Source organism: Heliangelus exortis, chromosome 20 (assembly GCF_036169615.1).
Source record: "Heliangelus exortis chromosome 20, bHelExo1.hap1, whole genome shotgun sequence".
Taxonomy (NCBI): Eukaryota; Metazoa; Chordata; class Aves; order Apodiformes; family Trochilidae; genus Heliangelus; species Heliangelus exortis.
Genome location: NC_092441.1, coordinates 4,140,309 through 4,157,640, shown reverse-complemented (window position 1 = coordinate 4,157,640; position 17,332 = coordinate 4,140,309). Strand labels below are relative to the sequence as shown.

The following is a 17,332-nucleotide window of genomic DNA, read 5'->3' as shown; positions in this document are numbered from 1 at the left end:
GTTAATGCAAACAAGCAATAAGACCAACATCAAGTTGGTACTGTACTATGAGCTCAGTACAGGCTTTTCATTGCTTCAGGATGCTCTGTTAGCTGTGTGCCATGTGAGAAATGTTAGCCACTGGTGAGCATGAATTATTCTACTCCTGGCAAGTTGATTCTTTTTTCACCTTTCCTCTGTTAACCATAATATGCAGAGTAGGGGCTAAAAGCTTAAAACCAAGTCATGGAAATATGCTCAGAGCTGAAATTACCAAGAGCTGTGTCTTCAGCCAGCAGCTTGGCTTTTACAGATCATGCAAAGCAGAATCCAGCAGAGCTGCACATCTGTCAGAGGGGCTGCCAGAACCCCCTGCTCTATCCACATCTCCAGGCTTCCTCACTCCTGGCCAGTTCTTGCTCAGGTAAACCAACCAATAAAGCCCAGGGTCTCTCCAGCCTCAGAGGAGCTTAGTTGATGTGCCCCAATGAAGACAGCTGAGAAAACATGTTTCTGTCTTTTTGGTGCAACAGGGAGCTGCTTGGTTCCACCTTGGGTTTAGGTGGTTGAAGGATGCTCACACTTTCCTAGCTGCCTTTTGTGCTTTCCTCTGTGAAGTGACTTTGTCCATGCCCTCAGTTTGGACAGTTCTCCCAGCCCATTTCTATGAGACAGGCTACATATTTTTCATTGAATTTTGTCCCATAGCCTGTTGTTTTATTTTTTTATTATTTGGCATTTGGACAAAGGCTAAATAGAACAGATTTTGTGCCTAGCATTTTGTAATGACAAAGGTTCTTTAATAATGGATTCACAGCTACTGCTTTAAGACATCTTCAGAACTTCATATGAAAAAACTAATGATACGGTTTCAGTGATGAGTAAAAAATAAACTGCTTTTCAGAGTGGTGTGCATCTTCTATTACATTATCTGACCTATACAGATGCTCAGTTCTTGAATTATTGTCCCCCAGGCTTTTGGAGAGGAACACAAGAAACCTCTCTAAATGCAGCCTTATTAAGCAACCAAAATGTAACCTAGTGATGGCAAAGAGGTTGCAGTGGCTCATCACTAGGGAGAAGGGTGGGTAAGTCCCCTGAAATGTCTTTATACTGTAATTGCAAGCAGCAGAGTTAGGTCCAACTTCATTATAGGCCCAAGGAGCTGATGCTAATGGACCCACAGCTGACCCCATCCTGCCCTCAGTGCTCTCATCTGCCCAGAGACCTCATGTTACCAGCCCTTGGCTTGACCTGTGCTGTTTGATCTGCCAGGCTGTCTGCCACATTCCTGAGGACAGCACAGGAGCAAGAACTCTGCTCTTACTGATGGGGATCAAAGGGAGGGTAGACCCCCATGGGATACAGTCTAAGGAGCTGCTTCCTTACTTGCTAAACTAAGCATCTCTGCAGATATTTAAGGGGCTTGGGCTTTATGAGTGGGAGCAAGGTTTGGGGTAAGCCTGCTCCACCCAGAGCAATGTTCCCTGGAATCTGGAGTTTGGAGCTGACCTCCTCACCTCCTCCAGGGGTGCCAGGATGGGGGGACAGAGAGAAAACTAGAGAAGGCTCTGTCTCCTGTAAATGATGCCTGCTTCTTCCCCCTCCACAGTCTTCAGCTCATCAGCTCTACACTTTTCCTGGATTCATCCTATTTTTAGCCTGCTCTTGACTTCCCTTTCAAACTAGCCATGGTGTTACCCCAAAAGTGAGGCCATTTACTCAGCGTGCAAGATGCCAACAGACACGCAGAGCAGAGGCAGTTTCATTTACTGCATATTTGTGCAAAGATGGGGTGCTAGGTAGCAATCCGCAAAGCTAGCCCCCCAAAGAGTCCCCAGATTTGTACAGCACAAATATTAGTTTGCTCCAACTGATACATCTTCATGGTTGTTCTCTTCTGATTACTTAGTGAATTTCTCATTCTGATTTAAAAGGACAATGTACACAGAATTAACAGTGCATGCTTAGTGGGTCGGGGTCTTCACTTGGAGCTGGGCAGCCTAAGCTGCTAAGGTGTGGGTTTCACTTTATAGTGAGCAGAGGTTACTCATGTACAGCAACTTTAGCAATTTTGCCACATTTTTAATCAAAGCACATATTTCCTTATCTTCTTGTTTCTTCTTTTAACAGCAGAAGCTTTGTTTCACAAAACCTTTGTAACCGTTTATGACTCTCTTGTCCTTGCTCTGGGAAAGATTCCATTTTCTAAAGTACATCAATGGAAACAAACTGTAGTCAGGAGAGTTCATGCTGCACTCCCTCTCTCCCTTTCCCTACCTCAAAGTTTGTCTTTGCATATCTGATTGTAAGATCTTCGGGGCAGAGACTATGTGCTCCCTGTGTTTCTCCAGAAATTAGCTTAATTAGGGCTCATTTATGGATTCTTCTGTCATAATAAAAGGGATTCCTAATCATGCTACAGTAATTCACACCAGTCTCATTGCATTTGCTTCCAAGGAGGCACTCCAAAATGAGATGAGAGTAGATCTAGAGATGAAGATCACACCAGTAGTAATTACTCGTCTGTGATATCTCATTTTGAAGCAGGGCAGTTACATGAAGTAGTAACTTGGGCACCTGTTATTGCAGGGGAAAAACCCACACAAAAGGTGTTTTTACATGAGTATCTGTGCAAAAGAGCCACCAATATTCATCATAGAGAGCATGATTAAAGGCTCTTGAAGCATGATTGGAATTGCCAGTTTTCGTGGGATAATTAGGATGAAGGTTTAGTATATACATTCTGGTGATCTCATTATCTTCATTATTAATTAGTCTCTGTTCTTCACATTTCAGCTCCAGTTTCATGTCATTAGGGTGACTAGCCTGGGAGTGATGTGTTAGTGAGATTCAGAGGAATGATTCTGCCTCTGGAACAGCAGAGGAGGTGTCAGCCTTTGTTCAGAATTGCTCCAGAAGGAATTGCAGTGCTTTGTACAAGATCAGCAGCTGCCCTGCCATAAACCCTTTCAGCAACGTGCCCTGCCTGGCACTCCCTGGCCAGGAACCCCTGGGTTTGGCAGAAACTCAGGCTGCTACTGGAAGTCAGCAGTGACTGCTGGTTAGGCACCCAGCTAAGTATTTAGCAATCTTCCTCAGAGCACCCAAATATGATTATAGCCATCTCTTTTCTTTCCTGTAGTAATGGGGCAGAAAGGCAGATGTCACTATCCTAACCTCAAACCCTGGACAGGACTAAGAGTACACACACTTTGCAAACATCACTGTGTCCAGGTAGGTGTTTGGCAGATGGGATTAAGAAAACCTGAGATGAACTAAGATGGAAATCATGAGGGAATGCTCTGCTATTTGCAGGGGGGCAGCTTTCATGGTCCTAGAGGAGCACATCTGCCACTGCACAGCTTTCCTTCAAGAAGCAGAAAGTCTGCTATTGATGGAATCAGAAAATATGTTTGTGAGGATCAGTGTGCAGGTCCTAGCCATGCAAACTGAGCATGAAGCACGGAGCATATTTCAGTGTCTGTGGTCACCTGAGCTGTTTCTAACCTGCACAGATTCCTCAGCTGCCTGAAATCATGACAAGAGAATAGACCTCCAGTCTCAGATGGGAAAACTGTAAGGTGCAACATCTCCTTCTGTGGTGCTTGCAGCTGCCCCTCCTTCCAAGCCACAGCTGCTCTCCTGGGCATTTCATGCAGAGGTGCAGCCCTTCCTCTTCACCCTCACTTCTCTTAAGCATGAAGCAGTGAAAGGTCTTTGTCACTCTTGATGGAGTTCTCATTCCTCTAAGAAAAGGCAGTGATGGCCACCTGCCCTCCCTCAGCCATGACAGCAGGCTCTGCTTTTTCCCTTTGTAGGCAACAAATTGTAACTCATGTGAAACAGAAGATTATCACATTACCATGAAATATGTAGAAAATAAGGTTATTGTCTCGATGGAGATCAAAGCCAGCCTATAACAATCTTCACTTAATTACGTTTAGCTTTAATGAAGTGAGAAATGGACATGTATTATAGCTGTGGTTATTACCTAGTAAAGTTTCTATTGGTATTCCTTAATAAGAAGTGGTTGTCTGTAAGCTGTACATTTTTTAGGACCTTTACTGAGGAACACTTCTATCAGTTAGACATTTATGCCCTCTTAATTATTACTATGTAATAAATGGGAATAAATAATAAGAAAAGTCTGGGTAGAATGCTGATATAATTGTAGCAGGTATACCAGCTGTGCTTGTGCTCCTAACATCTACATTATAACATTAGTTTTAACTGTTGCTGCTTTATCTGTTGAACATTTATTTTCCATTTTGCTCATGACAAGCTATTCAAAGTATAGCTGATTTAGCTAGTGATTTTCTAAATATCAGGAACTGTTTCACAATGTGCTGTAATACTGCCTGAGCAGTGTAGCAATACAACCACTCCTTATTTGCATCTTTCAGGAAACCATTAAAAAATGTATTGTACAAGTAATCACTTTATTTATGATTGTTACTTATTGTGCAATGAACCCCTGACATACAGCTATCTCTTTCAAAATGAATACTGAAAGGAAAAGCATATTTTAGAAGCGTCCTATTGAATAAGCAGCAAAGTTCTCTGTCCCCAGATCTGTCTTGTAAAAATTGCTTCCCCGTTAACTTAGATTAATGAACAGGAGGAGTTCTGGGAGGTAGCTCTGGTCCTTGTTACACCATTCATTATCAGCTTCTGCTCAGCTTCCCTGGAGAACTGAGCTCAAAGGCTCTGAAGCCCCTCAGCCCCCACCAGGAGCCCAGGGTCTGCTGTGTCCCAGGCGTCTGCAAGGACCTGTCCTGGGGAGTCCTGGGGACAGCAGTGTGCCTGGCTGAGGGTGCACTTTGCTTTCATCCCTTGCTGTTACACTTTATTACACTAAACCTAAGGCATCCCCCACCCTTCAAATGTCTCTCTGTTCAGCAGAGAGGGAATTATTTTCATTTTCTTTTGATGAACTGGTTAAAGGGCCAAGTTCAGTGAATTGCTTTAAGCTTTGCTTATAAGAACTGTGGCTAATGAATTTCTTTTATCTTCTTTTGCTTTTCAAAGAACAATATTTTACACTTAGAAGTTGCTGGCTGGGATGAAGATGAAGGCAGTGTTAGGCAGTGCCTGGGACTGGTGTCATTAAGCTGGTAGATGGGTTTGGGAGATGTGTGAGCCAGCGGGCTTGTCATTGCCTGCTTTGGTCTGTTTCCTTATAATTTCCTTATATTGTGCTCCAAGTAAGTCCTGGGCCCTCCTCTCCAGGACGTGTCTGTTCTTTGGACATGGTAAAATACTTGAGAAGTATAAAGTACTTAAATGATCTTTCATGCCTCACCTCTGTAACTCTGTACAAGAGCAGTGACAGAAGCACACCACAAGCACCTTTGCGTAGCCCTTTTGAAATACCCAAAGTTAACTTTAAGAACAGGTTTTGGAATATGTCCAGATGCAATGGCAGGGATTCTTTCCTTTTCCAAACCTTACTGTGCCTTTATGGTTGGGATGCAGGAGCTCATCTGTTGCCTGAATCCATCGAACTCTGTTTCCTCCTTTGTGTATGAAAACCGTGGCAGCCGGGAAGGGCACAGTTTGGCTCCTGGACAGGAGTTTTGCAGAAAATTGAATACTGCTCTTTGGGTTTGAGTCCTCTACTCTGAAGCCACAGAAGCAGATTTTATTTCTTTAATTTTTTCCCTCATTAGCACTGCCATCACGGTAAACACAACCCTTAATAGGCATTGCAAAAAAAAAAAAAAAGAAAAAAAGGAAGTTACACAACTTCAAAGAAGCGAGGTGAATATAAAATAACGAACTCGGTGTGTATCTTCTCAGCCTTTTCACTTTGCTTTATCTTGTAACCGAAGGGATTTAAAATCAAGGCCAAACCACATCACCCCCTTACCCCCCCCTCCATCGGGATCTCTCTCCCTTCCTAGCGCACTCACCGCATTTCCCGCGACCGCCACCAGCACGGGGCGGCCGCTTTCTCCTCACCCCCTTGCACCTCACCCGACGTCCCACAAAGCGTCCCTGTTTTGAGGGAGGGGGACACACAACCACACCCAGACAACCCCACACCGACACCTCGGGCCTACACCGCACACCCACCACCACCACCACCCACCCCCTGCGTCTCCTAGCAACGGCGGGGCGGGGCCGCGGGCGCCGCCAACGGTCGCCTGTCGCCTCCCCCCGTGAGGGCGGGAACGGGGCGTGGGGACGGCACCGACATCCAGGCGCCGGGCCAGGTACAGCGTAGCTGAAGGCGGGAGGAGGTTGGTGTCTTGGTGAGGGGTAAGGGGGAAGTTTGTGGCGGTGCTGTGGGGGGGATTTCCACGCCGCAGCCCACGGCGCCGGTTCCCGCTCTGCCCCCGCCGGGGGCAGAGCGGGAACCGGCGCCGTGGGCTGCGGCGTGAGGGAAACGGTGGGCAGCTGAGCTTGCGTGACGGAATTCCACCGGGGTTTGGTGGTGGTGGGGGGGTTGAGGAGGGGAGGAAGAAGCATCTCTTGAGACCTTCCCGCTGCGGTATTCTGCGTTTTCATGGGGCGGTTTGAAATCCGGGAAATACGGCAGGTAGAGCGAAACAGTGGTTGGTTTGTTGGGTCTTGTTGTTTTTTTTTTTTTTTCCTCTTGTTTGCCTAGGGAGGGGTGTTGTTGGGTTTTTGGGGTGGTTTGGTTTTTTTTTTTTTCGCTCTTGAGTCGTTTTCGCTGAAAGGTTGGGTTTGTTGTGGAAGTAAGAAGGTCTTGGTAATATTGTAATACGGGGAAAATGCAAAACCGTCTGTGGCAGCGAGCTGGGGGGGTCTGGGAAGATCTTCCCGGCAGAGAGGGATCTCCTGTAGCTTGTGCAGCACTCGGGTCTGTCACCTGGAGACGCCCGAGTATCTGGGCTTTAAATCTTTAAAAGGGGAAGAGGAGAAACGAGTGCTTTCGAAAGGGGAATGCAAGCAAGAGGCTTGTTCTGTAATTATTTTCTGTTGCACTGGTGATGGGTTTGGATTTGCCCTTACTTATTGTTGAATGTTTTTAATACCCAGCTGTGGTTCTGAATGAATTCGCTGGCTCTGGGACGCTGGTGACATAGCCGGGGAAAAATGATCTGTGGTTAGTGTGTGGCTGTCATGACATTCTGTTCCCTAAACTATAGATCTGTGTCGCTCTCATGTGGGACCTGTGTTGGTCTCATGCAGTCAGTGAAGTGGCCCTGCCTCTGGTGAGCTGAAGTGAGGAGTGTTGGGCCTCTCCTGCATGTGCTTGGCAGCCCAAGAAAGCAGCTGACAGCAGAGATTTTCCTCTGAAGCTTTCAGTGATGGGACCATAGGAGATGTTGAGCTCTTGGTCTGGGGCTCTTCATCCTGAAGTCTCTGAAATGGAGACAGGCAGTTGTGCTTTTTGTCACGTAGAAGAAACGACCTGTGGCAGAGATACTGGGGCAGGTAAACACTGTCCTCACTCTGTGCCATGCTAGTGCTGGGTTTTGGGGGGCAGTTTAATGGTGCTGCTTTGATAGTAGCAAGAATCTTCATATGTTCTGGCAGATTTATAATGTTACCGTCTTTAGAAGCACAGATAACAATTTATCTTGAAGAGACCTTGTGTTATTTGTCCTGTTTAGCTACTCACATAAAGGAGGAGGGACAGGTAAGAGAACACTTCCGAAATAGGTTCAGAATAGGCTCCCTAAATGTGGGCTTCATGGTACCTGTGTGCAAGCAGTTATATCTCTATAATGTGTGATTCTTCGGGTCCTTTTTTATATGCTATCAGAGCTGCAGTGTAAAATATTAATATCAATATCAAATGCTCTCACCAGTCCGATGGTGTGCTGAATGCATGGTTTCTCACAAGTGATGGGACTGGATTGCCCTTCCCTAATAATTTCTTGGTTCTCAGGAAGAAGTGAAGTGTGTACTTCTTGGAGATGCACAGGATGTTTCTGCCTGTGATCCTTATGATTTTTGGGAACAGAGGTTGCCATGGTATCACCACCAGATATGTGCAGTAGTGTGGAGTATTACTCACACAACTGCATATAGGAGCGGATGGTGAAATTTCTCCTGGCTGTTTGTCAGCATCTGCCCGATCTGGGAGGAGAACTGAGCTGTTCCTGATGCTGGATGTGGTAACCTTCAAGCAGTTGTAAAACCTCTTCTAATGGGCTTCTTTTAACTTTGTTATTTGAAGAATTACTACAAACAGCAGCAAGTCTCCCAGAAGCCACCTGATGTGCAGATGTTACTCAGCTGTGGTTGCCTTGACAGGGCTCTTACCACCACCAAGGGTGGGAGATCTTAGCTGTGTGCACAGACTACAAAACAAAACATTTCCCATGCTGAAGTGGCAAGGGGAACAGAATAGCTTTGCTTCAGTTATTGATTAACCAGTCCTGCTACACACACTGAACATAGCTTGAGCTGAACTCCCTCTTTTGGACGCAGTGTCATAGTGAAATATTTTAAATGGTTATAAAACTAATGATGGGTTAATGTTGAGTTAACCATTACCTGAACTTTAATATTCTCAAATTCTCACCGTGTTTGGGTAACTGGTCTCCCAGATTCTGAATTGCAGCATTATTTTTGTTCTTCCTACAGTATTTTTGGTTGATCACTGTAGGAATCATCAAACAGGCTCTGGAAGTGCTTCCTGACAAGGTGAAATGGTGCTTTGGGCACAGAGTTGCAGCTAATACTGCTGGTTAAGAGAGGCATCTCTGGAAATGGCTCTGCTTCAGATCTTGTTTTCAGTATGCAAAGTAGTGTTCTTATAAATTATTTTTTCTTGGTCCCTATCTGCTTTGTCTGTGCAGGTCCAAGGGTAGGAACACCTCCTGCCTACGTGTAGCTATAAACTCTAAAATAAGCTGTGTTCTGTATTTTACCATGTAAGTGAAAAAACAGCTTGTTGACTGTGCCAGAGTTTATGATCACTGGGTTCTTAATTTGTGTTTATAATGTGTCAAGCACTATGATGTGCTTGGCAGCCCTTCTACAATTAAGTGCATTCACTTCATTGTAAGAAAATAAAAGAGCAGGAGGGCAGGTCTGGGAGAGCCTTTTTTTGTTGTTTTTTTTTTTTTTTTTCCAGAGAATGGTTTGCGTCGGAAAGGACCATTGCCTTTTATATCTAGATGGGGAGACTGAACATTTTTTAAAATCAGTGCTTGCAAACTCTGCTGGATAAAGGCTGCAATTCCAGTTATTCCTGCAGCAGAAACACCTTAACCTGTGGTTTGCCCAGTCACCAGCTGAAGTGCAGCCAAAGTCCTGGAGATCCTTCTTCCTAATGAAGAGCTCTTCAGAGCTACTTCAGTATTTCTTAAACATGAAGTAAATTAGATTTTAGGCTTGTCTGCATTCAGGCTGACCAATGAGCTCCGGGAAGTGTTTCTGTATAAACTAGAGCAAAGCCACATCCTTAATGCTTTCCCTCTGCTTGCCAACATAAACTACTCCTCATCAGGCATGGCTGGATTTCTTACTGTGCTGGGGAAACTCGAGATGTTTCTCTACCTCTTGGGGTCTGAAATTGCTCCCATTCCCCAATTATTCCTCCCCTCTGGAGACTGCAGTGTAATATAACCCCAGTGGGTGGGTAGACAGAAATAAGATTTGTGAGGCAAAAATCTTGTTTTTTCTTTAAATATCTTTATTTCCATGTCTTTTGGGGAGCCTGGACTTGCAGTAGTATAGAGAAGAAACGCAAATATTATAGTTTCCAAATTCTTTGGGGGAAGGGAGTTAGACCAGAGCTCCTGTAAATAATTTGCTTAGACACAAGCAGAACTGTTTCTGCCTGGAACAGCTTCTTCTCTTCTTCTCACTGTTTGTGCATAACTTTGCTCCAGGAGGTACCAGGAGTAGCCTCCTCACCCAGCCATGGTCTGGAGTATCACAAGATCTGCTCCAGGAGTTCTTCACCCATGTGCCTGGAGCACCTGCAGGCAAGTATGATGCAAGTTTTTGCTGTTTACCGAGTACCTGACTGTGACCTTGAGACTTGTAAAGGAAAACAAATTAGTGTGTGAGCTCAGCTGTCTGCTGAGCAGCAACCACCAGTTGCAAAGAGCATCCTGTACAAGAGTACATTCTACAGTGTTGTCCCTAACACTTCAGGCTAGGATGTTTCTGCACAGGGGTACTGGCAGAGTGGTGGCTGATGGGTGTATGCCCAGTGGTGGGAAGCAGCCTGGGGAGTGATGAGACACAACTTCAAAGTAATGGGAAAGAGCCTTTTTTTTTTTTTTTTTTTTCTTTGGAAGATCAAATAAGCAGTCTGCTAAAGTCTTTTAATGTTAAAACTTTCAGAGCATAAGCAATGACCTGTGAAAAGAAGTGCTTTCTAGACCCTGTGCATGATGAGGTCTGGCATGTCTATTATGGCCAATTAAAGTGACAGGTAGCAGAGTGTAAACACTCCTGATCCCTGCCATTCCGTGGCTGGCTTGAGGCTGCACGCTTCCTTTCTCTTCTGCCTTGGAAAAGGCACCTTGGTCTGAACTTCCCATCCAGAGCACAAAGCAGCCTTTCAAACCCTCTGTGCTCTCTGCACGTGCAGTTCAGCAGGAACAGCCCAGAAGCTGAAGGTTGGTCTTCCAGCCAAAACCTGTTGTCCTTGAATTGCAGGATTGTATGAGATACAGATGTTATCTTGCAAAGGAAAGGCAGGCTGGCAGTCCACTGCAACACGGGCGTAGCTTGCCCTCAGCCTGAGGACATTTCACCAGCTTTCCAGGATGCTGTCCAGCACTTGATCCTGGATTTGAATTTTAGGAATAAGCTTGCCCCTGGAAGTCCCTTCCAGTTCCCGCAACAGCAATGTGTGAACTTTTGCCTTAAACTGACCTTCAGATACTCATATCTGAGTAAGTAAACAGTCAGAGGAAACTATTGCATTGAACAAATTAACTTGTGGCCCTAAAATAGCTTATTTGAACAGCTTAGTAAAATAACCACAGTCTGAACACTGATCTTGAACTCTAAGAGACTGTAAACTACCAGCTCCATGGGGAGACTTGGTGTTCTTCCATGCTGCACCAGGAGATGGGAGCAGTTTTCCTCCCCCAACCCACCTGCTTGTGCCAGTCCCTGCTCTGCCCTGTGCTGGGCCGCAGCTGCCTGGGTGTCAGCCTGCAGTCACTTGCTCAGCTTCCTTGTGGCAACAGATGCAGTAGTGTGGTCTTGCTTGGTGCTTCTGCATTTTCCTCTTACGTAGTTTCTTCTGTTTCCAGTCCGATCAAGTCAGCACCTCCCCATCTCTGCCTGACAACTGGAAAGTAAAGAAATACACCGGGGGAGAATCTGTGGTTTAAAAAAGTTCATAGCCCTCTTGGTGTAAATATGCAAACGTTTGTAGGGGAGTGGCTGTTTCTAGAACACATTGGTGAGAAATGCTTCACACCCTTCTTTGTTACCCAGTAATTAAGAGAACATTTGCTTTCCATCGCAGTGACTGCCTAGAGACCCTGGATTCTCTGGGTGGTGGGTGTACACCAGTAACATTTCACCTGGCCTGCCAAGCTGGCACACCTCCAAGTGGCACCACTTCCCTTCCAGTTCTGGTGAAGTGATTTTTCCTGCACTTTTTTTGGGAAGAAACTGGATTGGGAGGGTGCAGGGACTCAGACTTTCACCTTTCCCACCAGCTGACGGATTTGGCTTGTTGGGCAGGCGCAGGTCAGGGGCCTGACCCTGATAAAGGAAGTTCCATGGCTGATGTGCATGTGGCATTTCTTGTTTCTGGTCATGTGTGATGGTTCCAGCTCCTGATAATCAAATTGCCCAGTGGTAGCAGGCATGGATCCTCTTTTCTTTTTCTCCTCTAGAATATTGGGAGGCTGCTACATGTCAGGGGTGCTGGTGATTTGACTGTGATGGGAGTGAATTTTAACTAGGCTTGCTCTTCAGCATAAAAGTATTGATGTAGGCATGTCATGTAGCCTGTCAGCCAAGTTACCAGCTTTCAGCTGCTTCATATGCATATTTTAGGGCTTGCTTCCAACCCTGTAAAGCCCAGCCAGGTCACTGGAGGGCAAGGCAGAGCTGCATTCCCATACCCACCTAATGCTGCCATCACTTTCCTGCCCCACAAGGATCAGAAGAAATCCATGGGAAACACTGTCTTCTGGCTCCTGGTTCTGTTTGGGGTGGCTGTGCAAAGGCAGGCTGTGCTTACTCATCTGGCTTCAGTGCAGCTACACAATTGCCTCTTTCGAGGAAGGGAATTCATTAGATTCTGTGAAGTGGCCTTGGGTCTTTGGGCAGCAGGTGCTTCTATAGAACAAACTGTTGCTGAATATTCAACAGTCCTGTACAAACGTCTGGCTGACTGCCTGTGAAGCACTCAGAGTTATCCTGAGCATCCGATTAGATAAAGTGCAAAGTACTGCTTTAAAGCTATCAGCAGCTCTGTTGTGTTGGTGTATTTTAACAGTTTGGGGTTTGGGGGGGGGCTTGATATGAATCTTCCAAGATCAAAAGCAGCAACTTCATCTCTTTTGACTCAGCCAACAAAGAAGGAAGCTGCTTAGCAGAATGAAAAACACAGTGATTCACACGTAGGTAGTCAGAATTCATTCTCTTGCTGGCTTTGGCTAATGGCATGTACACTCAACAGAAATGACTCAGGATAGAAGTGGCTCCCAATCTTTAACATCTGTTTAAATTCAAGATAGCTCCTTTAGGGTTACCTGAATAACACTTATTCTTGCCAACTTCTCATTTATTACATGAAATAGTGTGGATACATAAACTAAATATGAGAGCTTGAATTGTCTAGTCAACCTTTTTTGTTGTTGTTTTAGGAGTTTAATTTCCCTAGGTGTGGTCTGTGAGCAGCTTGTGCTAAATGGAATAATTGAAAGTATGGTCCTGTGAGAAACTGTGATCACTGAACAATTACAGCTTCAAATATCTTACAGGTTTAGTCATTAAGGTGTGGATGCCTGTATATTGTTTACTATTGACATACCCCAATTCTGAGTTCTTGCAGTAGCTTTCTTAACCTGGGTTAGTATTTTTTTTTTGAAGGTGCTTTGTCTGTTTTCTTCTGCTGGTTATTTAAGCCACAGCAGTTAAAACTTTTTGCTAAATGTGTAATTGTGACTGTTCACTGAAGGCTGCTTTCAGGGAGCTGAAGAGACAGCTGAGTGGTGTTCTTGTGCCTGGAAACACTGTGGTATTACTGATAATTCCCCACCCCTCGGTTCTCAAAGCTTACCAGCTAAGCATGTGGTTCCCTCCTACAGAAAACGGGTACGCAGGGTTGAACGCAGTGGCTGTCACTGGTTGTTTTCTATACATCTTGGTGAAATGGTGATCTTTAGTGCTGCTTGTAGGTGGACCTTGAGCACTTAAAAGTATGAATAAGCAGCTGCTGGAGCTGAGCCTCCCTGGCAGGACTGGTTGTCCTGCTGCTTGCTGTGAAAGGGCTGGGGTCTTCAGGGTGTGATTTGGCTGCCAGGTACTCAGAAGAGCAGCTGAGATTTGCTTCCTCAACGTCCTCTATGTTTGCACAGCTCTGTGGGGTAGGTGCCAGATTTTGGGGGGGGGGGGGGGAAAGCTGTCAGCCCAGGCTGTGGTGTGCTGCGTGGTGCCCACTGTCCCTGCTGTGAGGAAGAAGCAAAGGGCAGACGAGGGGGGGGGTTCCTCAAAGGAGCTTGGCAGACCCATGTTCTTCGTTTAGCCAGTCCAGCTCGAGGATGGGATCAGCAGAGGGAGGACCAGCTTCCGGGAGGGGTTCCAAGTCTTGCAGTGAGGCATTTCAGAAGCTGTAGTGCAGGTGTTCAGGCTTATGATGGGTCATTGCCTCCAAAAGCCTGTTTCTTCTTTTTTGCTTCATGAGGCTTAGAAGTGAAAGTTTAGGAACAGAACAATTCCACTTAGAAAAAGAATGCAGGGTAGTGCCCAGCATGAGTACAGTGCAGTCTGTGCTGCAGCTATAGATGAGTATTCTAATAAAAGTAAATATGTGAAGGTTAGGTTGCCAGAAAGTGACTTGAAAAAGAATAAAGCCTTTATAGATGACACTGCACATTTAATTGCTAATGGACTTTTTTTAAGAGCATCTAGGCTGCTATTCTTAGAAAAAGCAAATGTGTGGTGTTACCAACAGGGAACAGAAAGGGATTCTTTCATGATCTTCTTGACCTTTACTTTCTTGTGTTAATTTGTTTTAGTACCAGCGAGATTTTCCTGCTGTAAAAACTTGCTTAAGCAGAGAGTTCTCCATGATGTCTGAAGATGTGCCAACTGGGAGACAGGGCTGTGCCAGAGCTGTTGCTTCCTTTCCTCCCTTTATGTGCAAACTCCTGCTTCAGGGATTCAGTGTGCTCCATGCCCCTCTGGTTTTCCCCTTCAGGCTTTTCCCAGCTGGTACAATGGCATCATGGCACTCAGTGCTTTATGCATTAAACTTAAGAGAAACAAGAGTTCTGTGCCTGTGGGGTAGTTTGAAAGAGGAAACTTCCAGGAAACATTAGCTAAACAAACACTCCTGGATAATTCGGAAACATCCTAATTGCTCTTAACAATATTTACTTTTTCAGCACCTACTAAGAGGGTCTTATTGCTTGTGCTGTCTCTTTGTAGATCCTGAGGTGCTTGGCAAAGAGCAACAGTGTCATTACCCTGCTTCTGGCTGACTCTTCCCATGTTGAGGTGAAAAGGGCACTGCTGAAAATTGATGTCATCGGCAGAGAATGTCAGTGGTTCTGCAAAAGGGGATTTAAGCCACTGTGGCTCTAGCACAGGAGTGTCCAGAGGCTGTGGAGTTGCTTGAAGCCAGGCTGCTGGAAACTGTGCCTTGTAACAGCATCTCACTGAATGCTCTTGCCACAGAGGGGCAGCTGGTGCTTGTTGTGGTGTCAGGCTGCCAAGGCCTTGATTCCTGGGGAGGAGCAGGGCAGAGAGCAGCTGGGACTGAGTATGAGGTGTATCTATGAATGAAATGCTTCATTCCTTGAGTCAATAAACTAAGCCTTAGAGGCAGGATTGGCTTAGCCTGTGCAGTAGTGAAGGTGCCTTGCTTGGTGGAGCTTGAGGGAGAGCTTTGAGTGGAACTGTTGTGAGTGGATCATCTGCAGGACTCACTTGTGGAGTTATTTGTGTCAAGCAGTATTGTGTTGCTACATATGAACCAAAAGACAGAGTAAAACTTCAGGCTTGCTTTTTTTTTTCCCAAATAAATTTTATTTGTCCCTCCTGGACAAGTGAATAGGAAACAGCTTGTCTTGGCTATTGTTCACGGGGCAGGAAGGGGAGGGAGGGGATGAACAGCAAGAGCAAAGTGTTGCAATAAGGAGAGTGGAGTCTTATTTTAATTGATACGTAATCAAGATGTGGTTCCAGGAAGCAGGAACCACGAAGCAGGCTTTGGGTTTTTTCTGCTCTCATATCTTTGATTCCACCAAGACCATAAATGTTTTAACACCTGCCAGCTCTCTTTTCACCTTATAGATTTTTGCCCATCCCTGAAGATGGAGTAATCTGTTGGACTTACCTGGCTTGCTTTTCTAATCAATATTGATACATGAAGACTCTGAGAGTTGGTCTCATGATTATCTTCTTACAAAGGGTGACTCTTTGTAATTAAAAAAAAAAGGATTTGAGGATATTATTTTAAGTTTATTTTGATAGTAAATTAGGGCAAAACTGACTGCATTTTATACCTGGGTGTTGTGTCCCTGTCTCCTATATAAGAGACACACCAAGTCAGAGACAGCATTTGAGCCCTTCTGGAAGATGCAAGCTGGCCTGTGTAAGGCAGGTTAGGCTTTTTGTTTCATGGCTTTTATTCAGTATCAGCCTTGCTTAGCAGGGCATCCAGAGAGAGTGGCTTTTGCTTCTCCTGTATCCTCTTAACTGCCTTGAAGGATGATCTGAATTACCTCTCAATTCTCCTTTTTCCAGGGTGGTGAAATCCAGGACTGTGCCTACTTGGACAGTGAAAGCACCTACAGTGAGTCAGAGCTCTTTCCTGATGACTACACCATGACTCTGGCCCAGCAGGAGGTTCACCATGAGTCTGACATGGACAGTGCCATCGAGAGTGCCCAGAGCTCAGAGGCCTCTGATGTGTGCCGGGGGGAGGAGAAGGATGGTGTGCTCTGTGGCCTCTTCCTGCCTGGTGACAAGTGAGTGGTAGTTCTGCCCTGTGACAACCCTGTTTTGAGGCATGTGCAAAAGGACCAAGGAGGACAGAGCCTTTATGTGACTGATCCCTACTGTGGGAAGCTGAGAATTCCTGAAGGATTTAGAAACTTAATAGCTACTCACAGTGTAAGGGAGATGGATGTCCAGGTCTTCTAAGTGGCTTAGACAGTCTCATCCCTGGCTCCTTCTGGCATGTTCTGTGGGCAGTCATGGGACTTGCTTGTTGGGTGTTGAAGTGAAAGTGTTGGGTCTCTCCAGAATGGATCACTTCATTAACATCCCCCAAAACCTGGGATCTTCTGTGTTTCCATAACCTTTATATGCTGGAATTAACAAGTACTTCCTGCAAAGCAGTACAACGTGGGGAATGCTGCTTTAGTCTTTTGTATATCAAGCTATCTGAAGATGAGGGCTCTGTAGATTTGCGTTGCAACTCCATGTACCAAGTTAATTCTGTGTGTTTCTAATTTTCCATAACCTTTAATGTGCAGCAGTAAATTGTGTTTAACACGGGGTGTCCTGGCATGTCCATGAGTAACCATAGCTTGCTGTTAACACAGGTGTCTCTGTAATCCTAAATTGACTGTTCCCAGGTCTGTGGGTGCTAGAAAAAGCTGACTGGGGAAAGGGACCCAACTTTTTCTAATCCTGCTTTGAACTGAGTTAATGCAGTGCCACAGGACAGAGCTCAGCTGGACTTGCTTAGTGAGCCTCTGCCCTGTCTTCCCTGTTTTTGGCTTGACATCTTGATCTGTACCTCTTGAGTTTTTCATTGCTAAGGCAGTCCATTCTCCTGGGCCTCCTCAGGTGCTCTCTCTGCAGCTTCAGTGCCTCCTTCCTCCTGAATTTCTCAGCTAACTGAGATTTAGCCTTTTCCTATGTGCCTGAGCAATCCCAGAGACTTTTGTCAGCTCTTCATCAAATTGGTCTCCTTGCTTTGCTGTTCCCAGTTCTTCAAAGCACCCATCCTTGCAGTGAATGACTCTTACCCATTCTGCATTTGAAACAAATTATCTTTCCTCCCAGCTGTGCCATTCAGGCTTTTGTAAAGGGGGGGGGGGGGGTGGCTTGCATTGTGCATCCTGCACCCTTCTTCTAGGGCAGCAGGAAGTGCTAAGGGCTACTGTGCTACTACTAATAGCTCTTAGTTTATCCTCTGAGGCCTCCTCAGCTTTTGTAAATCTGTGGGGAGCTACTTGGGAAGCTTGAAGGTTTAGTGTTAAAAGACACA

At 45.5% G+C, this 17,332-nt stretch overlaps 1 protein-coding gene across 11 annotated transcripts in view; it reads left to right on the top strand.

The window, feature by feature from the left end:
• RAB11FIP4 (RAB11 family interacting protein 4) overlaps positions 1-17,332 on the top strand; it is a 93,801-nt gene that overhangs the window by 63,546 nt on the left and 12,923 nt on the right. For 4 of the 11 annotated variants that reach the window (XM_071763891.1, XM_071763887.1, XM_071763886.1 and 1 more), the window contains exon 4: positions 15,859-16,082. In XM_071763891.1, coding sequence (XP_071619992.1) covers positions 15,859-16,082 — 224 coding nt within the window. Of the gene's footprint in view, positions 1-6,114; positions 6,244-6,273; positions 6,524-11,324; positions 11,511-15,858; positions 16,083-17,332 lie in introns of those variants that run through there. The other 7 variants (XM_071763894.1, XM_071763889.1, XM_071763892.1 and 4 more) reach the window with 7 other exon arrangements.